Genomic DNA, 22,951 nt, shown 5'->3' on the forward strand with positions numbered 1-22,951 from the left:
AAGTATAAATCAACTCGCATAGGCTGGTGCTCTTGAAGGGCTCATTTGGGGCAATTGGGCTGTAACTTTAGGTGTTTGAAACTGGCTATTTAAGGAAGTTTTTTAGAGCATCATAATTAGTTGGAACTTAAATAATAGCATATCTCAAGTTGGAAGAGAAAGGATCCATAAGGATCATCAAGTCCAGCTCCCTGATGTAGCTATTAATTTAGCAACATCAAGGAAGGAGCACTACAGTCTTTCCTTTTGTTGGTTATTCTTCCCAGCCAGGAGCTTGGATACGCACATAGAAGCCTACCATGGTCAGTATTGCTACAGCATGGTTTCGAGCCACGGTTTCTTTAATAAAATACCTTCTGTGCCCTGGCCTCTACCATACTGCGCTGTTACTTAAGCTATTAAGAAGCTAGTAAATGATAGCACAGTTTGTATGTGGAGAATCTTAAGTGCAAAGTGCAGTGATTCATGCAGTTTCTGTCTTCTGATCTTCAGTATTTATTATCTTCTGCAGTGTGTACCTGGGAGCTTGGAGGATCCAAAAACCGTGACACATCATAAGTTGATACATGCTACTTCTGAGAAGGTGCTGACAGACACAAAAACAGTGTTGGAAGAAAACATTCAAGATAGAGGTAGGATTGTCTGGTTTTTAATCCTAGCAGCCCAGAAACTTGAGATTGTGTTTAACTATTTGGCGAGTTCCAAACAGTAAACTTTTTAATATCTACTGTCTGCTTTGACATGGGAATCTAGTAAGGTGGCAAAAAAGGAAGGGGGGGAAAAACACTCTGGGTTTTTTTTTTTTTTCCCCTGGAGAAAGCACCTCGAGCAGTTTGCTTTTCTTCCTTCTTTCTTTTAAGAGTTGAAAAGGAATTAGCAGTGTTCATTAAGTTGAGAAGTTGAACAAATTATCTCCTTTTAAAGGAATTTTTTTAAACCTCCAGGGCGGCATTGATCCTTGGGAATGATTTGATGAATAGTTATCATGACTGAGATTTCCAGGGCAGATAACCCAGTGCTTTTGGGGGGGGGGTTTCTTGAGGTCTCTGGGTCAGGCAGAAGGATGTTTGCTGAAGTGTATCTGAGTGTCTGCAGTTTAGATATCGTCCTGTCCCCTGCAAATATAGGTCAGAATCCATCACACTGTAGTATCACTGACTACAGCAGAGAGTGTGAGGTAGGTATTTGCTCCTGAACTTTAAAGGTGCAAAGGATTAATGTGAAACAAAAGAAGATCTAAAGATGATAACTGGAGTCAGTTTCTACTAGGCAGCTTAAGCTAATGGCCCCTTCTGGAGATAAAGGGCAGTGGTGCAGAAGCTGAGAGAAGCAGGACGGCTGTGGACTGAAATATTGTTTGAACCAGAAACTCAGCAGGAGTAGAGTTCCTGGGCTTTTGCCTGAGTTCATGCAGGCTGGAGAACTGCTGCCATGAACATGAGCAGTTTGGTCTCTCTTCCAAGGCAGTGTCACCTATCACCTTTAGAGCTGAACAGGAGCTGAGAAATGCCATCTTAGGCAAAGGCGAGGGACAGCATTTTTGCTGATTGGTGGTGTATTATTTCTAGGCAAGGTGCCGGCTCCTACGGAGTTTTGAATTGCAGTTTGCAGCAGCTAAGCAGTATTAACTGTGCAGTCATAGTAAGCTGTCATGTGAATGCTTTTTCGCTCCTTTTCCCTCTGCAATGTGCTCTACTGTTCATGTGCCTTGCTTGTCAGGGCGATGAGATCGCAGCCAGCAGCTGATTGCCACCGGCTGACTGCACAGGGCAGCCAAGAGTCAGCATGTGGATCCTTTCACATTCAGATCAGCTGGACAAATGAGGGTTAACAGCCTTCACCAGCTGTTGCTCTTGGCTGTTATGTGCTGAGCCAGACCAAGGAAACTTGTTGTGCAAAGCATGCTTTATTTGCTTTTTATCTGCTTAGTACAATGGACTAAAAATTGCGTGTCAGGCTGTATCTGGCTGAAGGACTGCAGGTGCTGCACAGGCCCCTTTTGGGCTCTAAGCAGCGCGTCTGCGTTTTTCCACCCTTGGAATGTATGTGCTAGTAACTAAGGTGCTAGAAACTTGGAAAGCATCGCATGATCTCTAGAAAAAGGGTGCCTTGTAAGGGGAAAGTATTAGTCTTAAAAGCCCAAAGCAAGCTCGTGCCAGGTGATGTGGGATATCTGAGACGGAAGACTTGTTTGCCCTTGAGATTTGCCCTGGTGGGCTACCAGTGATGCATCCCTGCTGTAGACCGTGAATCACCGTTCACATAAAGGTGAGCTTCAGCCTGATACTGGAAGTTCTTTTTGAAGCGTGGTGCTTGCCTTGCTGCAGTTGGAAGGCCCCAGCTTAGACCAAAAACCATCCATGGCCTGTCTCTACTGCTTCCTTCTCAGTGGAAGCACTGAAAGGGCTGATGCTTTCTTACTAACACAAGCCAATTGCTGTACTATCAATGTATAACACAACTGGAGCCCGTAATGCCCTTTCTTTAATGGTGTTTTGTGAGAAGAAACCAGTAACGGTCAAAGCGTAACTAATAAAGGACCATGTTTTGAATTCACTGTGCACTAAGGGATTTCAAACACTGAAGGGGAGTGTGTAAAGCCGTACGGGTTTTAAAGTGTGAAAAAGCTCTGATGCTACAGTGGAATTTAGTACAAAATTCATGTCCAGGAAAACTTGCATTTGTGAAGTATCTTACAAGAACTGTTTTCACATTACTTTCTAATGTATTTCGGTATCATTCTCTTTCTAGATGTCTTGCTTTTGATAAAGAAGCGTGCGCCACCTCCACTCCCCAAAATGGCAGACGTGTCAGCAGAGGAGAAAGTGAGTTTGAAATACTTTTCAGCCTGGCCATTTTGATTACCTGCTTTGTTAATGATACGGGGAAGGATTACTGTAGTGTACTCTTTTTGTTTGTAGAGGCAAATGCTGCCAGTTAAGTTCTAGGGAAATTACTTCATATTTCCTCCAAACTTTGAGGAAGCTGATTTTGCATTTTTAACTTTGATTGTGAGCACTTAGGATAAGACATGCAATCTTTGAACAAATGTCTAATAACTGTATAAGTATAGTTCAGCAAGTGCCTTGCTTTATCTCTGTTTGAAACCCCCCCCAACAGAAGTATGTTGACTTGCTGGCAGGCTGTCTTCCATCTTTGGCTATGTGTGGCTTGTCACCCTCTAACCAGTCTCTAGAGCTGAAGTGTTGGCCCCTTACTATTCTTTTTTTAAATTTTATTTTATTGGAATGCAATTGTTACTGAGGGTCAGTGATGCCCAGGATGATGCTTACGCACAAGTGGTACTGCAGTTGGCGTGTTACCACATAAACGCTACGAGCAATGCTTGTGCTTGACATTGTGAATTCCTAGGTCTCTCTACTTGGTCCTTGCACAGCTTTGTTTCTTCTTGCTTCCTGTAGGTATTGGTGTATGTCTCTGTATCCCTTCCTGTAGGTATTGGTGTATGTCTCTGTATCCCTTCCTGTAGGTATTGGTGTATGTCTCTCTCTTCAGTATGGTCTTGCTGTGCAGAATGTCACTGTAAGAACATAAGTTATAAGTCTGGGAAATATTTATAGTTTGTACCCTGCTATGTTTTGTCCCGGACTACAAGCATGTACTGAAAATCCAAGGCACCGTATATCTCTGCATGATACTTGCAAGCGGCAAAGCACCTCCAGTGTTAAGCAGTTAAGTGTCAGTCTGTGCACAGTATTGGTACATCTCTCGACAAACCACGGGTTTGAGGAGAGCGTGCTATGAGCAGACCATGTGGAGCAGAATATAGTCCTGGGCACTGAGGCCTCTGAGCTCTCTTCTGTGTTTCATACATCACTTTCCCTCTTTATGCTGGAATTTCCCTGTGTGTTTAGATAACATAAATAAGTATAAGGACTGAAAGTGGGGCAACCCAACAGGTCCAGTTTTGCTCTGTAATTGCAAAATGATCCTGGTGCTGTTAATCCATTGTATTGCTAGACTGCTGTTTCTCTTAGTTGCAAGTTACAGAGCACTGCTTGATGCCTTGGTGAAGAATCTGAAACTGCTCTCCGCTGTGCTGTGTTCTCTGTTCTGTGGATAATGGGTTATGAAACCTGATCATGTTTCCTATCCTTCAGAGGAAACAAGAGCAGAAAGCTCCTGATAAGGATGCTATTCTCAAAGCAACTGCAAATCTGCCCTCTCGCAATGTAGATCGCACTGTGGCCCATCACAACATGAGGGATGTAAGTATTGGACTTGACTTCTTTTTTAACTCGCACACTAACATCCAAATAGCTTTTATCTTGTATAACTTTCTCTAACGTGTGAAAGTGATTCTCTTTTTTTTTCCTCTGTTAGAGAAATTCAGGTGTATATAACGTATATTAAAGTAGATAGCTTAAGATTTAGACACAGGTTGCTATTCAGTGATAATAAAACACTCTGTTCTAAATTACGATTTTACATGTTTTATTTTATCCATGGGAAAGCCTCAGTAAACATATTCAAGATCTGGCAAATGTGAAGTTAGGGGGTTTTATTTCTTCAGTCTTCAGTAGTTCAAGTGTTTGCAGGGTTTTTTTTTCCTCTTCCATGGTTTTGAAAAGAAAAATGAGGCATAAATTTTGACTTTGGTAGTTGAATGCTGACAGAGTCTGTAATGCTTCTAACTGCGTCTCCAGCAGCGTGGGGACTACTTTTACCCTTCTGTACTAGTAGGGGTGTGAAGCAGCAAATCTGCCTACGTATTGCTGTCAGAGTGCCCTGGTAACTTATAGGGGACAACTGGCATTAAGGTGTTTAATGGCCAGCATGACCTACCGAGCGTGGCATTTTTAAAAACAAATGTCCAGCTGAAAGGAATTAGTGATGCTTCAGTTTAGAAAATAGCTTTGATCTCTGCTGTTCCAATTGAGATTACTAGAAAGCAAAGGGTAGGCCAGGAAGGCTCGCTGGTTCACAGAAAGCAAGTAGCACAGGTATGGAGCTACTGTGACTGTCGTCTTACAACACTTCTGTAAGGTGGGACTCCAAGTGTTTCTGTGAAGCAGTGAGTTTCCTTGAACACTGCGTGTCTTGTGGTGGTACTGGGCGGCAAGCTGTGGTAGAAATAAAAGGACCTTTCTGCCCAGCAGCTTTCACTTACGAGTAGCACTTCACAGGAAAGGCCCAGTGCTTCTTGAGAGACTGAAAAATGAAAATAAAGCCCTAATAAAGCAACCTTCTGTACAGGGGGCCAGCCTACTGCTGAGATACTAACAATAGATACATTAAGATTTAATGATGTCTGGTAACTTCCCGTCTAAATGTTTTGACAGTTTCCTTTCTTGCAGTTCCAGACAGAGCTCCGGAAGATACTAGTGTCTCTCATAGAAGTTGCACAGAAATTGCTAGCACTGAACCCAGATGCAGTTGAACTGTTTAAGAAGGCAAATGGTACGAACATATCTTTATAGTTACTAGTTCAATCCTGGGAACTCGTTTGTTTCTGTAATGGAAGGGTGGGCTTGCAGAGTGAAGTCCAGACCTTAATGTAATAGCAAACCTACTACAAACTTTGTGGCAAAGATTTCACCTTGAGGGTATAGGTTGTATAAAACTTGGGAATTTATAAGGTCCCTTTGGGATGGATGAGAAATTCCATTTTAAAAATAAAATCATTAGTAGTGGAAAAAAATAGGAAAGCATCATGAGTTGCTCTTTAGGGATGGTAAAGAATAGTTGAAAATGCACAAGGAGATAGTAAAATGAGGAGAAAGTGTAGCTGTTGATTCAGATTGTGGGAAACGCTTGCCCTTGAGATCTGCTACAGCCAGGTCCAACTTAATTCTAGATAAATGATAAATAGATCTTCAGTTAATCTCCTATATATTTACTTATGTAGAAACACCATGGTAATGTGAGTTAGCTGTCTTCCGTTTGAGATCTTGGAACACATCTGGGCAAAGCGTTTGTCGTGGAAGAACCTATCTGAGCCTGACCAAGCTGAGTGCAGCAAACTAAATGATGAGACAGCAAATGCAGGGCAGAAACAAAAGCAGGGATGGAAGAGAAGAATGGGGTTTGAACTTAACGCGTGCCATTCCATTGAGAAAGGGGTTTATTTTAGCTTGAAGTCAATCTGAACATTGTTTTGTTTGTGTATGTGTAGCCATGCTGGATGAGGATGAGGAAGACAGAGTGGATGAGATAGCTCTGCGACAGCTTACAGAAATGGGGTTTCCAGAAAGCAGAGCTGTCAAAGCCCTTCGATTAAATCAGTAAGTGTACTCAGCACACTGCCTGTAAATTACTTGACATGGTTAAAAAAAAAAAAAAAAAAATTGCATCTTTTTCTAAAGTCTCCTTATGTGGGTCACCTAAAACTAGGTTGGAAAAAGCATTACCTCAAAGAACAGTGCTGCCTCAGGCAGCGGCGCAGGTGTGGATGGCACAGGGAAGGGGAAACAGTGCTGTACTTGCTCTGGAAAGAATAGCTGCTCTGCAGTTCACAAGGCTACTATTTCCAAGTATTAAACTCACACTTTCTTCCACTTTAGAATTCAGATTTTACAGAGAAAAAAGCAAACCTAGCCCATCCATGTTGGTCTTTCAGCTGTAGAAAAATACTTTGTGCTGATCTTTTAAGAGGATTCCACAAAGACTGTAAAGTCCACATAGCAACTGTAGGAAAATAGGAGGTAATGTAATTCTCATGCCTTAAGAAGAATCAGCTGTACTGACTCACTCCTGAGAGGGGTTTATTAGGCCATTCTCAAAAATGCCTGATGATACAGAATCCACAAAATATTCCAGTCACTCTTTTCCAGTATCTCTCCCTTTGGGCTCAGAAAGACTTTCTCCCCCGATGTCCTCCATCTTTCATGTTGTAACTGAAAAGCCAAATAGGCAAAGGCTTTCCTCTCCTTTCCATGAACATGTAATAATTCCCATGTGTCAAATGAAACTACATGTTCAGTTGCCCTATCGTTATCTTTCCTTCCCCTCTTTTCATTGGGAAGCGATGCGTTAGGGTGCTCTCCAGATCATGGTGATCCTTTGAGGGACCACAGATTTCTTAAGTCAGTGGTACCTGTCCAAGTGCAATGGCCTGTGTTGGATTTTGCTCTTGCTCAAGGCATATTGTGCACATGTAATATTTTTCACCCTCTTTCTTTCTTGTGGTGCTAATGGCATTCCTTGATCACTGGATGCATGTCTGAGAGAGATCTCCTTAAGAAGCAACAAAGCAGCTTGCATCTGAGAGGTGGTTCCATGTAAATTTGGAACATGCTTTGTTTGCAGTTTTGTCAACAGTTGCAAATAGTCAGTGTTTGTCTGTTGTGAAATAAAGCACATGATGTGGAGAATAAGGTGACTCCCTCAGAAATGCCTTTTAAAATCTGGGTTGTAGCTGTCCAAGTTGGACTTCATTCCTCTGTCTTCCTGGCTTCAGAGAAGACTGTGGTGTCCTGAATGCACAAGAGAATTAAGGTGCTCCGAGATGTGCTCCAAAACTTTATTTGTGACTTTTCGGGTACTAATTAACCTGCAAGTCAGTATACCATGAGAATAAAAACAAAGGCAAATGTGTGTGGAACACTACTGTACATCTGGAGCGTTCCTCATCCTTGTGTTTTAATTTGCTTTTCAGTATGTCGGTGACACAGGCCATGGAGTGGTTGATAGAACACGCAGATGACCCTACAGTGGATGCTCCGCTTCCAGGTCAGACTCCATCAGAAACCACAGCTGAAGCTGGTGCATCCTCTGCTGAAGCTGGTGCATCCTCTGCTGAAGCTGGTGCATCCCCTGCTGAAGCTGGTGCATCCTCTGCTGAAGCGACTGTGGGTCCTACTTCAGAAGCAGGTGGGGAAGAGGCCAAGGATGAGCTGACAGAAATATTCAAGAAGATCCGGAGGAAAAGAGAGTTTCGCCCAGACCCACGGGTATGTGCTGTTTATCTCGCCGTTTATCTAACTGTTAGGATTGGAAGGGACTGTGTGGGCACCGTGCAATTGAAATAAATGTTTAGTTAATAAATGAAATGGGACATCTGGGTAGATGTATATTATGCTGGCTTGACAGTATTTTAGTGGAAGTCTTTAGGGACTGTTTAAATTCAGGTTGCTGAAAGGGATATTACCTAATTAATGCGTCGCTGTCTCAGATAACAGTATCTAAATTACTGACGCTGTTACTTCTGTACCTGAAAATTAAGGATTTAAGTCTGGCAGCAAATGCAGAAGGTAGCCTTTTTTCAGAACACAGTATTAGCTGTTGTTATCACACTGTAAATTCACCAGGAGGTGCTCTTTTGAATCCAACGCTTTGCTTTTGCAGCTAGCTGTTTCTTGTGATTTTGGTCAAAAGCTGCAAATGTGTTTGACCTGGGTACAATTTCTAAATGATTAAACATTTTTGTAACAGTATCTAGGTACTCTTGTCTAAATGCATAATGCTCACTGGCAATATAATAATCCAGGAAGTGAAATTAAATTGAGTGACTAGAACTGCAAATGAAGGGTGGAGCTTGATCTGTCAGTGAGACGTGAACAAAAGCTTTGCGACATGAGAGAAGTCCTAAAATAAGGTGTTTCTGTCCTGCTCTTCTCCTTTCTACCTCAGGTACGCTTGCTCTTTGCCTTGTATTCAGCTTTCAGGGCTGAGGACAGGAATTACCTTTGCTCTTAAAATTTATTCTTCCATAATAAAGGCGCTTCTGATCTAGAGTATTTGAAAACTTTGTAGCTAAGATTACTTAGTGGTCTACGAGTATAAGCAATGGGGGTTTTTACCACACAAAAAGCTCCTGCACAGAAGGTGAAAGGATGTGATTGTTCTCATTTCTGTTTTAAATGTTACATTTATTAAGCTGTACAAATCTGATACAGGCTGTCATTGCCCTGATGGAGATGGGATTTGATGAAAAAGAGGTGGTAGATGCACTCAGAGTAAACAACAACCAGCAAAATGCAGCCGTGAGTACGATGTCATTTCTGTTCCTTCTTGCTAAAGTAGTCTGCTCAACTGATTCTCTTCATTGAATTGGTTGATGTTTCGATCTATCCTGAAGCCCAACTGTTCCTGAAGATGCAATGAGCACTGTATACTCTGTGCCTCTTTCAACAAGATACACAACTAGAATACAAAGGTTTTAGGCTTCTTAGAGGAGCTCAGCATGCATGAGGTTGAGGCTGATCTGGTTGGGATTTTCAAGAAGCTTTTGAGAAACTCCCTCACCGGAGTCTGCAAAAGAGATTATGCTGTCATGAGAAAGGAAAGGGCATTCCCAATAACATATAATTGATTAAAAGACAAATGGTCAAGCAAGACATTCAAGCCATGCAGTATGTAAATTATCATTCTGCAGCAATGTATTCCACAGTTTATGGAATCAAAAAATATGAAGGTTTTCAAAGATTGATTAGTCCCCTGCTAGTGGTTGATATGTTAAGGAAAATTATGTGGACACAGCTGACAGGGCAGGTTTAGGTTAGATATTAGGAAAAACTTCTTCACTGAAAGGGTTGTCAGGCTCTGGAATGGGCTGCCCAGGGAGGTGGTAGAGTCCCCAATCTTGGAGGTATTAAAAGAAGGATAGATGAGGTGCTTAGGGACATGGTTTAGTGGTGGGATGGCAGGGTTAGGTTAAGGGTTGGACTCGATGATCTTAAAGGTCTTTTCCAACCAAAGCGATTCTATGATTCTATGACAGCCAAGAAATCTTCTCTTCTTGAGCTGGCTACTGTTAGAGGATATTGGGCTGGAGGGTACTTCAGGCTGACGCACTGTAACCCTGTTGGTAGGGTTCCTTTGAGGCAGGACCTAAATAGGGTAACACGCATCTTCCCTGAGCTTTGAAACATCCAAAGTTGGTATAATTTTATTACCATACCAGGCACTGCTGCTCTTCCCATTGAACTAAAGGTGTGGGAATAACACACAAATGAATAGTCATCTGGCGTGAAATGTATAGCTCTGTCTTTGCTGTGAGAGGAAAAAATATTTGTAACGTGCCACACTGTCAAAACTTTTGAGACACTTTCATTCTGATGGAACCAGTGATGAAATCTGTTGTGCCTGGTGATTTCTTTCAGTGTGAATGGCTGCTGGGAGACAGAAAGCCTTCTCCAGAGGACTTAGATAAGGGAATTGACACCAATAGCCCTCTCTTCCAAGCCATCTTAGAAAACCCAGTGGTACAGTTAGGGCTAACCAACCCTAAAACTCTACTAGGTAAGTCCTGCTTGGGTTCCTAATTTTTATATATACATAAATATATATATGTGTACACTGTCTCTGCAGTTGCTAGCATGTAAGAGTAGAGACTGGATGATGACAGCACGCTTGGTGGGATAGGTGCAGCCCTGTCCCCTTTTCCTCACTTTCAGCAGCTGTGTTGTTTGTTTGCTTCATACTGCAACTCAGCTAAACCCAGCACAGAACTTGGGGCTGTCCCAGAACTGATACTAATTCCCCAGGCTACTGGATTACACTTGCTGAACTCGGAACTTTCATAGCTGCTGGCTGTGGATTTAGGAGACCTTTTGTGCACTCCCTTTGGCCACGGGGGGAAAAATCAGGAATGTCTGTCTAGAACTCTGATTATTTCACAGAAAAAACAAGGCTGTCTCCTGCTGTACAGCTTCCTGTGTGCCAAGGCCTGATCACTGAGGTGGAAGATAACTTGTGGAAGAGTAACCAAACCAGAAGTCTGAGCTAAGGCCTTGCCTATCAAAGTTGAGATAACGTATTTGAAAATACAGTTCCCTCTGCTTGGGTTTCAGCTCTGTGGTCAAGTCTGTGTGTTCGTGGTCAGGAGGGCTGTGAGCACAGCAAGTACCCAGCTGATGAGCCTGACAGGGAAACATAAATCTCTGATGAATTGGTCTCTCTGACGCTGGAGGACAGTACAGAAGAATGACATTGGCTTTGTAATGTATATAAAAAGTTTTGCATTTAGTGTTTGGCTTCAAAATTTATTTGAAGACTTGCTTTTAAATGAAGGGTGTATGCGCAGCTCTTTCAAGAGAGCTTTTAAAAAAACCTGTGTTAAATGTAATTAGGAGAGTTTGCAAGCCTTTAAATAATTCAAGAGCAGAACCTTCCCACCCTGATTTCTGAACAAATGGTCTCTTCGTTTCCAGTGAGGGTTTCACACTGCAGCTCAGAATATAAATAGAAAATGAAATGCCATTATATGTGCTTGTAAAGCTTGGATGAACATCAGAGAGTATATTCCTAATGATACATTGGCAAATTGCTTATGTCACAGATTTTAATAATGAATGTTTGCATTTAATTAGGTACTTACAGAATGTTGATAAATATTTAGTTTTAAGCTCTTGAGTCTGTGTAAAAGAATGTAGTTAAAGTGGTGAAAGGTGACCTGTACTTTATTCTGGGCTTTTCTGTAGGCATGCTGCATGACCTTGAGCAAGGTATTAATGATGAGCCTTTCAGAGGTGCTGGGTACTTACAGCTCCCACTAATGTCAGCTGGGGCTTTACACACTAACACTCCTGGGAAAATTAAGATGCTGACCTTGGTGCCAGTCTGCCAGACTCTTACAACACTGACATTTTGGTGACTTCTGAATAGGTCAGATGTGCAACTGCTTTTTTTGTCCTGTCCCATAATGACTGCTCCACATGTCCAGTAGTCCAGCTCAGTGTCTGTCACAAGGCTTATAAATTATTGCCTGGACCATTCTTCTGCCAAATTTGCAGCTTAGCTCTTGTAATAGCTGTCTGTGCAGTCGCTGTCTGGTTCCCTCAACGTAAGTAGAAGAGTGAAAACTAGCACACTTGAAAAAACAAACAAAACAACACAGCTTATTGTAAAGACAGCTGTGTATAGAAGGCAAAAACCACTTTAAAATATTTGGATCGCTGTCACTGTTCAGAATCAGAGGCAATTGTTCTGCACGGACAGCCTTTCCCCTTCTGCCTGTGTCTAGGCAGGTGGAACCGGCTGCCTCCCTGACATCCTCTACTCCCCAAACGCCAGGAAGGAGAAAGCACGTGCGGCTCAGAGGGAAGATGCTGCTTTCCCTTCTGGCTCCAGGGGCCTTGATGAAAAGATAGAGCTCTGAGATCTGGAGGCTTAAGGGGCTACGCTTTTGCTGGCTCTGCTGCTTATTCCTGGGTAGCCTTTGGCATACCTGCTGCTTACTTTGGCTCAGTTTTCTCTTCAGAGATGTTACGAGAGAGTAGCCATAGGACAGGCAAAGTGGAGCCTCAACGTAAGTAGAAGAGTGAAAACTAGCACACTTGAAAAAACAAACAAAACAACACAGCTTATTGTAAAGACAGCTGTGTATAGAAGGCAAAAACCACTTTAAAATATTTGGATCGCTGTCACTGTTCAGAATCAGAGGCAATTGTTCTGCACGGACAGCCTTTCCCCTTCTGCCTGTGTCTAGGCAGGTGGAACCGGCTGCCTCCCTGACATCCTCTACTCCCCAAACGCCAGGAAGGAGAAAGCACGTGCGGCTCAGAGGGAAGATGCTGCTTTCCCTTCTGGCTCCAGGGGCCTTGATGAAAAGATAGAGCTCTGAGATCTGGAGGCTTAAGGGGCTACGCTTTTGCTGGCTCTGCTGCTTATTCCTGGGTAGCCTTTGGCATACCTGCTGCTTACTTTGGCTCAGTTTTCTCTTCAGAGATGTTACGAGAGAGTAGCCATAGGACAGCCAAAGTGCAGCATAGGAAAGCAAAGGTAACAGAGGCAAGAGGATGACAGTGCTTTCTAGGAACTGTCTTGGTTAAAAGGGGGAAGAAGGTACTGGTGCAAGAACTAGCCATTAAGAAATCTAGGCTGGGATGTGGAAAATCTTCAATCAGAAGACTGGAGTTGCAGAAGAGTCTTCCCATAGGAGTATTGGCAGCAAACGATGCAGTTCTAAGATGAGCTTTCACAAATGGATGAATCTCCTAGCACGTTCCCTGCTACTGCGTGTAGATATTTGCTAAGGCTCTAGCTCTTCAAACCCATGTCCTTCTGTAAGATGGACTGTAATCCAGGCAGAGTATTTAATCACCCTCTATCTGCAGTGAATTTGATGCTGAGGAATGGGGAGGGCATAACAGCCCATAGCATCCCAGTCTGTGGAGGCTTACGAGTGCAAATGGTAAACGTATGATGATGTGTGCTCCTGCTGGTTTTGGGTGACAGTTGTGTGCTGCCTTTGAGTCACAGCTATTTCTAACTGTCCTGTTGTTGAAGCATCCCAGATATCGAAGCCTTTGCTGACTAAAGGACTAATTGAGTGTTGCAATTTCCATCTCTTGGCAGCCTTTGAGGATATGCTTGAAAACCCCTTGAACAGCACTCAGTGGATGAATGATCCGGAAACTGGGCCTGTCATGCTACAGATCTCTCGAATCTTCCAGACGCTGAATCGCACGTAGAGGGGAATGCCAGTCCACTGTGCCACTTCCTACTGTCCCCTGCTTCACCTTCTCCTCAACGGGAGGGCGCATGGATCGTTTGGGGAGGGGGGCGGATGGAAGGGGAGGGGGGGGAGATCCTGCCTGAATGGGTCTCTCACACGAGAGCTTATGTAGTTACGGCCAACTGAAGTTAATTGCCTTGTGGATTTAGTGTTAGTGGAAGAGGTTTGAAGACTTGTTTATGTTTTCAGGTATTAGGTTTAAAATAAAGTATATCAAAAAATAGGAAAAGGTTTTGTGAAAACAATTAAGAATCTGATTGTTGGACAGAAATATGATGATGCTTGTTAAAAAGGCCTGTGGCAGTAGTTGTCTAGCCAGTATTGCTAGCATCTGGCTAGTGTTTACAAAAAGTGACTGACCACCCTTTGCTGACTAAAGGACTAATTGAGTGTTGCAATTTCCATCTCTTGGCAGCCTTTGAGGATATGCTTGAAAACCCCTTGAACAGCACTCAGTGGATGAATGATCCGGAAACTGGGCCTGTCATGCTACAGATCTCTCGAATCTTCCAGACGCTGAATCGCACGTAGAGGGGAATGCCAGTCCACTGTGCCACTTCCTACTGTCCCCTGCTTCACCTTCTCCTCAACGGGAGGGCGCATGGATCGTTTGGGGAGGGGGGCGGATGGAAGGGGAGGGGGGGGAGATCCTGCCTGAATGGGTCTCTCACACGAGAGCTTATGTAGTTACGGCCAACTGAAGTTAATTGCCTTGTGGATTTAGTGTTAGTGGAAGAGGTTTGAAGACTTGTTTATGTTTTCAGGTATTAGGTTTAAAATAAAGTATATCAAAAAATAGGAAAAGGTTTTGTGAAAACAATTAAGAATCTGATTGTTGGACAGAAATATGATGATGCTTGTTAAAAAGGCCTGTGGCAGTAGTTGTCTAGCCAGTATTGCTAGCATCTGGCTAGTGTTTACAAAAGGTGACTGACCACTAGCATAGGATACTACTCATGTCCATACAGTATTAATTTATGGCTATATCAAATTAGAAAATGCTCTTTTAAAAAATTGATTCTTAGGAAATGTTTTTTAAAAGTCCAAATACTGGGAGAGCAAGCACATTTCTATCCAAATGTGTTTATCTTGCATTATAATTTAAACAGAATAATTCAGAGGTGGAATTCTTTTAATAAATAGCATTACTTTTTCCTATTTATTTTCTGCGTTAGTGTTGTTGCAGTCCCACAGTGGTTATACTTGTAGGAGGTTCTCTGTCAGCTACATTGAAGGTGCAGTATCTCTCTCACGATAGAATTTGCTACACCAAGACGTGGATTCTCAAGTAGGCTGCAGCTCGTAAGTTCATACTCTGCCCTATCCTAGCGCAAGGAGGGAATATATTCACGTAGTGGGTGTTTTCCATTTTTGTGTGCACGGTTTCGGAAAGGGAGACTTGCGGGTTTTTGACTTTGTTTCAAACTGTTCACAAAAAAGCAACAAATTTGCATGGGTTCTTCATTGGTGATCTGTGAAGAAGCAGAACCGCTTAGGTTTTTGTCTTGTTTAAGGTGTTTAAAAGCACGCTTGAAACTATTATCATCTTTGAGATAGAAGTGGGTTTTCTTGACGCTTATTTTTACCTTGGGAATACCAAGAATGTCAGGCTGTGGCTTTCCTTTTTTGTTAGAAGACTGACTTGAGATTTCAGACAGGAGTTGTGAGCTTTTAAGAGCGGAACTCACTGAATAGCCAGCTAGTTTTTGTTATGATTGGGCTCTGCAGGAGTTACTTTTTTAACAGTCTTGAACAAAAAAATGGTCGTTGTTTTCAAGCTAGTGAAACATGACTGACATCTGTCATAATCCCTGCCATGTCTTGCATTTCACGGTCCATTTTTGGAAAGGCGAGCTAGGCAAGACCTGCCTCTCCAAAATGCAGAGTAATCAGATGGAGACCCCGTTCTTAAATAGCGCAGAGGTGTCCTGTCAAGCAGAGAGGTCCTGAAGAGCTCTCCAAGTCACCTTTTCAGGTGTGGGGGGGGGGTTCTGTGCAGTTGGGTTTATTAAACAAAAACGTAACAAGATGCAACCCGAAACCCTACAACAAGTTTTGGCCTGAACTTGGCATCTAATCTATGCTGTTATGCAGTCAAGGCACTGAAGTTGCCAATTTCATGTAATTAATATGAAGGGTGGGGAAATCAAAACAGCATGAGATTTTATCTTGACTTACTATCCCAGGATATTTTTTTTTTTTTGTTATTTGTAAGTTCATGTTAAGCTTTACAGTTCATGACTGCTGAAATATTTACTTCTACATTTAGAAATTCCAAGCTTTATAGAGATGCTGCTTCTGTTCAAATTGGACGGTAAAACCATTTTCCTGGACTCTTGCTAAGAACAGATTGACAGCCTGACATTAAGTTGTAACCCCATCCAGTAACTGTAAAAGCTGGGAGCCTGATCCTGCAACCCAGTGAGTTCAGCACAGCTACTCATGGGTAGTTGTGACTGAATGGTGTGGTGTTATGAAAGGTTTGGATTATTTTGTTCTTTCTTTTTCTTAATCCCTGAAGCTTTTTGCCTGTAATGCTACCAGAGGACACTATTACTTGAAGCTCTTTAAAGTTTAGAGGTACAAATCCTTCTCTACCAATCAGGATTCTTGTAAATGTTCCTTTTAATGAGTGTTTTTAGAAGACAAAGCTGGGGAAAACTACCCTGCAGTTTGGTGGGGGGGTTTGGCTTCTGAATGAATAAGTGCAGGTTCAGACTTACCAAACAGATACTTCGGTGGCAGCCTTGGTCTTCAAAGAATGTGAAGGCTTGTTGAAATGCTGCTTTGGATTTCAGTGATACATGATCAGCCTCTGGAGTGGCTGTAGAGCTTCCAGACAGACCAGACAAGGATCATCTGGTAACTTTAGAGTCTTCTAAAAGTTTGGCATCTGGTTTGCTGGCAGAACCTGGGTGACTAGCCACACGGCAAGAGTGAGCAACCTCTTGCCTGTGCTGGCACGGGAGGAGCTGCCCCCAGGACTGCCTGCTGCTGCTGCCAGGGCAGTGTGGATGAGGAGCTTGAACCAGCTCCCTGGCTTTTAGGGGCTTGAAGCTGGGCGCATTCCTGATACGCGGTGTCTGACCTGCTTCAGAGCAGCAGTCGTGTGCTTCTAGGGGGAAAGGTTCTGCTGCTTGTGTATCTCTGCATCAGCCCCACAGCAACGGGATCAGAGTGTGATGCTGCCAGGACCTGCTGCTGAACTGTGCGTGTTCTTCGGTGTCAGTTTGATCAGGGTGATAAAAGTTATGAGAGCTGCCTCCCTTGGCATGCCAGAACAGAACCAGTGCCACCAACCTTTTATAAAGTGAGGAAAAAAGCATCAGTAAACCAAATCATGCTTCTGTAATAAAAGAAGGTAAGAATGCCCAGGTTCAACAATGTGTCCTACTGTCGTGGCAGCACCTAGAGACCTTTAGGGATAAAGGAATACTGCATCTTTAAAGTGCTTGAAGGCTTGAGAATATGTGGTTATTTCTGGATTTTGTTATTCCAGAGCTCAACACTTACACAGCTGAAGTGTTGGAGACTCTGTTCTTCCTCATCTACCAAACAGTCCTCTTGCTTGGTCTGGCTTTCACGTAGTCCTGCTGGTCTTCTTGAGAACTGAAGTTTCCAGTGGCCAACAGATGGAAGAGGGCAGAACTTCAGAGGTGTGATGTTCACAGCAAGGCATAGGACGTGATTTAAAACAGACAAAAACTACCCTTGAGGTTAAACAAACACTGAGGAATTGATCAAGACATCAGTGGTGGTGTTAGGGTATGAATTAGGCGCAGGCTAGGGAGCTGCCTGTCCCCATCACACCTGGGTGTAACTGCTGCTTCATCACCGTAAATGGAGGGGGAGTTAAGTCCCCTGTGCCTGCAAAGGTGTTGATGACCCCAGTTTTTACAAAATCTGCAAAACATGGAAAGGTCACTGCTTATCGAGTCAGAATGCGCAGGCGGGTCTCCAGGCACAAGGAGTGTGTTTGGGAAGAGCTTTGCCTGGCGATGAGCTGTCCTGTTCCGTGGCTGAAGGGTAGAGGACTGACAGATCTGGCCTGCAAGCCCATGAGAGGTCCCTAAGCACATGGGAATAGAAGGGTTTGGTTAAAAAAAAAAAAACAAAAAAACAAAAAAAAACCCCAAACATTTTTGTGAGGAAGAACTACTCGCAGGAGTAAGGATTTACAGGTTCAAGTCCTGTGCTTGCATCTCTGCTGTTCAAGTTATAACTAGCAAAGACATGTCATGTCTAAGTGTCTCATAGCACGGTCAAGGGAATATTTGGAAGCTGTGAAATCAAGAAGTAAGGAAACGGGGTGGTAGGTGGCTCATACAACTCAGTGACTACTTCTTACAGTTCTGGCTCTTTGCCCCGTCAGTTGATACAGACAATCTTCTACCTTTTGATATTACATGACTCTTGAAAGCTAGCTAGGTATTTATTTAAATATATGTAACTTATAATTTTGTCATCCAAACGCTGATATTTTTAATAGAAATGTACTATATGGAAGTTTGTTCTCAGGGCTTCGAATTTATACTCTCTTTATGGGGGAGGCGTTTAGAGGGAGGTATTTGGGGAAAAAAAACGCCAGTGGCCACTTTACAACTTGGACCTTGATTGTCTTGACCTGTGAGACCGAGCTAGCGTAACTCCCCAAAAACACCCCTAGCGTCTGGTCCAGTCCAAAGAATCTGCCAGTCTTTCTCTCCTTGTGAGCAGTGGCACGAGTCTGCCCTTACGATCGCTGCGTCACTCGACAGAAATGGTCACACAAGATTATCCAGCTGCTTCACAGTTCGCTGATCTTTGCACCATTTCAAGGACGCTTCTGTTCTCCATGCAGCTGGAAAATTAACTTGCACGGTTTCTAAAGCAGTCATCAGCGCGCTCCTCTTCTGGGATGGCGCAAGGTTCGTTCCTGCGAGAGCTCTGAAGAGTGTGATGCTGCCAGGACCTGCTGCTGAACTGTGCGTGTTCTTCGGTGTCAGTTTGATCAGGGTGATAAAAGTTATGAGAGCTGCCTCCCTTGGCATGCCAGAACAGAACCAGTGCCACCAACCTTTTATAAAGTGAGGAAAAAAGCATCAGTAAACCAAATCATGCTTCTGTAATAAAAGAAGGTAAGAATGCCCAGGTTCAACAATGTGTCCTACTGTCGTGGCAGCACCTAGAGACCTTTAGGGATAAAGGAATACTGCATCTTTAAAGTGCTTGAAGGCTTGAGAATATGTGGTTATTTCTGGATTTTGTTATTCCAGAGCTCAACACTTACACAGCTGAAGTGTTGGAGACTCTGTTCTTCCTCATCTACCAAACAGTCCTCTTGCTTGGTCTGGCTTTCACGTAGTCCTGCTGGTCTTCTTGAGAACTGAAGTTTCCAGTGGCCAACAGATGGAAGAGGGCAGAACTTCAGAGGTGTGATGTTCACAGCAAGGCATAGGACGTGATTTAAAACAGACAAAAACTACCCTTGAGGTTAAACAAACACTGAGGAATTGATCAAGACATCAGTGGTGGTGTTAGGGTATGAATTAGGCGCAGGCTAGGGAGCTGCCTGTCCCCATCACACCTGGGTGTAACTGCTGCTTCATCACCGTAAATGGAGGGGGAGTTAAGTCCCCTGTGCCTGCAAAGGTGTTGATGACCCCAGTTTTTACAAAATCTGCAAAACATGGAAAGGTCACTGCTTATCGAGTCAGAATGCGCAGGCGGGTCTCCAGGCACAAGGAGTGTGTGTGGTAAGAGCTTTGCCTGGCGATGAGCTGTCCTGTTCCGTGGCTGAAGGGTAGAGGACTGACAGATCTGGCCTGCAAGCCCATGAGAGGTCCCTAAGCACATGGGAATAGAAGGGTTTGGTTAAAAAAAAAAAAACAAAAAAACAAAAAAAAACCCCAAACATTTTTGTGAGGAAGAACTACTCGCAGGAGTAAGGATTTACAGGTTCAAGTCCTGTGCTTGCATCTCTGCTGTTCAAGTTATAACTAGCAAAGACATGTCATGTCTAAGTGTCTCATAGCACGGTCAAGGGAATATTTGGAAGCTGTGAAATCAAGAAGTAAGGAAACGGGGTGGTAGGTGGCTCATACAACTCAGTGACTACTTCTTACAGTTCTGGCTCTTTGCCCCGTCAGTTGATACAGACAATCTTCTACCTTTTGATATTACATGACTCTTGAAAGCTAGCTAGGTATTTATTTAAATATATGTAACTTATAATTTTGTCATCCAAACGCTGATATTTTTAATAGAAATGTACTATATGGAAGTTTGTTCTCAGGGCTTCGAATTTATACTCCCTTTATGGGGGAGGCGTTTAGAGGGAGGTATTTGGGAAAAAAAACGCCAGTGGCCACTTTACAACTTGGACCTTGATTGTCTTGACCTGTGAGACCGAGCTAGCGTAACTCCCCAAAAACACCCCTAGCGTCTGGTCCAGTCCAAAGAATCTGCCAGTCTTTCTCTCCTTGTGAGCAGTGGCACGAGTCTGCCCTTACGATCGCTGCGTCACTCGACAGAAATGGTCACACAAGATTATCCAGCTGCTTCACAGTTCGCTGATCTTTGCACCATTTCAAGGACGCTTCTGTTCTCCATGCAGCTGGAAAATTAACTTGCACGGTTTCTAAAGCAGTCATCAGCGCGCTCCTCTTCTGGGATGGCGCAAGGTTCGTTCCTGCGAGAGCTCTGAAACCTCCAGCTAATTGCCTCTTTTGGGCTGCTCGCAGCCTTTATCGCAGACGCCTCCCAGAACCTTGACCCCTATTTCTTTCCTCACTCTCCTGGAACCAAACTTGTCTTTTGGAGATTGATTTTCATATCCAAGAACCACTTAAGTGGTCATTGAAATCCTTTTTAGTCGGGACTGTTAGAATTTTTTTTTTTTTTTTCTTTTAGGCGTTGTGATTCATGAGTTGAGGATCTTTTAATACATTTTGAAAGTTGTTTAAATAAGCATTGCACCAAACGAATGTACAGTAACACCGTCAGCAAGTATTGCCTGGAGAGGAGGTGCAGAGGTTACCAGTGAGCTGTGCTTCAGTGGCAATTTTACTAAAGTAGCGTGCCCAGGATAGCGAGTGCTTCATCCAAAGTACATACCCCGGTTTTCTACTTTTAATAAATAGCGTTTTTATGAACTAGCAGAACAGCGGCGCTTGCGGCTGGGGATTTCCATCCGATCATAAGCCCTTGTGCTTCGAGTCACAAGCAAACCACTGACTGCATCCTCCTCTCCAGGCCCCTTGTTCTTCTGAAGGATTTGTGTTGGCTGTGGTTGGAGGTAGGACAGTCAGTGAGCTCGGCCGGCGTGGCGACCCCCGTGGTCCCGCAGAGGAAGCGGCGTATGCTAGGGCAACGGGAGTGGGCTGTCGCGGTGGTCGTTCTCACCTGCATCCTGACATCCAGGTATATCAAAAAGGGTCTTTTTTTTTTTCTTTTTTAAGGGCCTCTTGCCCTAGATTTGAAGATCTTCAATGCAGATCCTGTTTGCAGCATGTGAACTTCAATAAATGTAAATGCATTAAATTCTTAGGGAATTTGGATATAGTTTTGTATCATGCTCTGGGGAGAGGGAGGAAATTGGATCACGTTTTAAACCGAGCCCCACAAAACAAAGTGTCTTTGTTGCAGCAGGTAACGGAGGCCTGTAGAGATTTTTAATTTGCATATTTTTATCATAGTTTAATGAACTGTACAAGAACGTGATTTGCTACCCAGCACTTACCACAAGGCAGCACCAGTGAAATTATATTGCAAGGTACTGACTTAACATTTTTCGTTTCACCTGTGTATAAAATAATTAGGTACAGCGTATGGTAATTTTTATATGGCGCTGACACTGAAGTGTGGCATGCACAGCTGTTTCTAAGATATAACATTACTTTTATGAAGCTTAACTAGGGCGGACGTCACTGAGCCTGTGGAATTCAGGGTTCGTTCTGGACGTGCTCGCGTGGGTCGCTGCCCTCTCCCGGAGTGGGAAAACCAGCAGGCTTTGCTTCCATAGCCCTCTAGGCAAAAAAGCAAGGAATGCTACTAATTTGTTGTCCTTTTAAGCAGTCGCTGCTGTCTACTGAAACATATTCCTGGAAGATACCGGGGTTGTTAGCGAAGCCAGACCTGTTCAGGCTGAAACAATTGCGTACCTTTGGCGTGTGGAGAAGTCGGACCCACGAGCCGGGCTGGAATGAACGCTGAGTCTCTAAACCTGCTCACACATACACACTGAAGACACTGATGTTATGTGTGTTGTAAATTTATAATATATCTGAAAAATAAAGGGGTTTTGATTTATTACAAGGTGTTCTGAAACATCATTTTCAGGAGGTTTCTGAATCCACGTCGTTCGCTGTCGTTGGCTAGATTGTGCTTATGCCAGGAGAGGTCGGACCAGATGATCCTTGAGGTGCCATCCAGCCTGGTGTTCTATGACTCTACAGCTCCTATGATTCTGCGAGTGTTCCTTCTACCTGCAGACTGCTAGAATTATTTCTCAGAAAATAAGGTATTTTGGTAGTTGGTCAAAAACCTATAGCAAAATTTGGGCAGAAAAATCCTGGTTCAGCTGCTAGTTTTGCACCTGGAAGTTATTTCTCCATTTTCCAGAAAAGGTTGCGTTGGTAAGATGCGCTGCCAGGGCCACGTGAAGCAAGATTTGGTGACCCCCTGTGATGGGCCGGTGCTACGTACGAGGGATTTATCTTGGCGGTTGTTAACTGATAAATTGGAAGCCTTTTCTCCCCCAGGAAGGGAACCCTCAGGAAGGCAAATGGCTGGAGCGAATGGCAGCTGGCGGCGTGGTGGGGATGCAGCTTCGTGCGCATGACGAAACCAAAATGCCCTTCTCGCTTCGGCAGTGCCCGTGCTGCTGCTGGCGCTTTGGCAGTGAGCTGGGACGCGCCTCCAAGCCTTGCCCACGCGTGTGTGCGGTTGCCTTGGAGGCAAGCGATGAAGAGTGTAAATGCACGGGGTTATTTCTCCGCAGAGGAGGGCGGTCGGTAGCATTTTCACGCGATGTTCGGGGCGAGGAAGAGCACCTGCCAGCAGCTGGTTTTGTTAGCGCACGTTACAGCAACCGGTGAGGAGTTCAGAGCAATTTTCATTGCGTCCCGTGCAAGGCGGAGGATTTGCGTATGAGACACTGAAATGAGACGTCAAAATGCTTGTCCAGTGCAGGATTTTAAAAGCAGTGTTGTTAAATGCAGGTATTCTCTTGGTGCCGGGTGGCCCCTAACTCGCATTTCCTTTAATGCACAGATCAGCGTGAGGCTGCAGGACAGTTCAAAGGTCCAGCTCTCCAGTAACTTAAAATTAAAACCAAAAAAACCCTTAAAGCAGCTCGTGGCGTGTCATTAGATAATGGTACTTCTGAACCTAAACAGGTCCAGCAGGTCTGGGCAGAAACCCACACCTTAAAAATTAAAAAGTGCTGCTATCTCGGTGACGGGACGGGTTGTAATTGGCCTAGTGTTCGCCGGCTCTCGAGGCGAGAGGCGCGCTCTCGGCAGGCAGCTGCGGCGCCGGCGGCCTGTGGGG

The 22,951-nt window shown here is 43.8% G+C and overlaps 1 protein-coding gene across 2 annotated transcripts; it reads left to right on the forward strand.

Annotated features, from left to right (window-relative positions):
* The first annotated feature begins 415 nt into the window (after positions 1-415).
* Positions 416-13,770, forward strand: UBAC1 (UBA domain containing 1). Of its 2 annotated transcripts, none has more exons than XM_035900086.1 (9): positions 416-632; positions 2,752-2,825; positions 4,122-4,229; positions 5,304-5,421; positions 6,137-6,245; positions 7,619-7,913; positions 8,859-8,945; positions 10,065-10,203; positions 13,261-13,770. In XM_035900086.1, exons 1-9 carry the CDS (start codon positions 431-433, stop codon positions 13,374-13,376), a joined length of 1,248 nt encoding a protein of 415 aa, XP_035755979.1. In that variant the 5' UTR covers positions 416-430; the 3' UTR covers positions 13,377-13,770. The 2 variants fall into 2 exon arrangements, with proteins under 2 accessions (XP_035755979.1, XP_035755980.1); XM_035900087.1 differs by having other exon boundaries at positions 5,319-5,421.
* The last annotated feature ends 9,181 nt before the right edge of the window (positions 13,771-22,951 follow it).

Source organism: Egretta garzetta, unplaced genomic scaffold (genome assembly GCF_000687185.1).
Source record: "Egretta garzetta isolate BGI_Z169 unplaced genomic scaffold, ASM68718v1 scaffold608, whole genome shotgun sequence".
Lineage (NCBI taxonomy): Eukaryota > Metazoa > Chordata > Aves > Pelecaniformes > Ardeidae > Egretta > Egretta garzetta.

Bases quoted from the DNA above. Each gene is read 5' to 3' on its own strand.
- UBAC1 (XM_035900086.1), top strand. From the start codon at position 431: ATGTGGAGAATCTTAAGTGCAAAGTGCAGTGATTCATGCAGTTTCTGT. The intron at 633-2,751 runs GTAGGATTGTCT...TTCTCTTTCTAG, and splicing joins AGAAAACATTCAAGATAGAG to ATGTCTTGCTTTTGATAAAG. The intron at 8,946-10,064 runs GTGAGTACGATG...GATTTCTTTCAG, and splicing joins ACAACCAGCAAAATGCAGCC to TGTGAATGGCTGCTGGGAGA.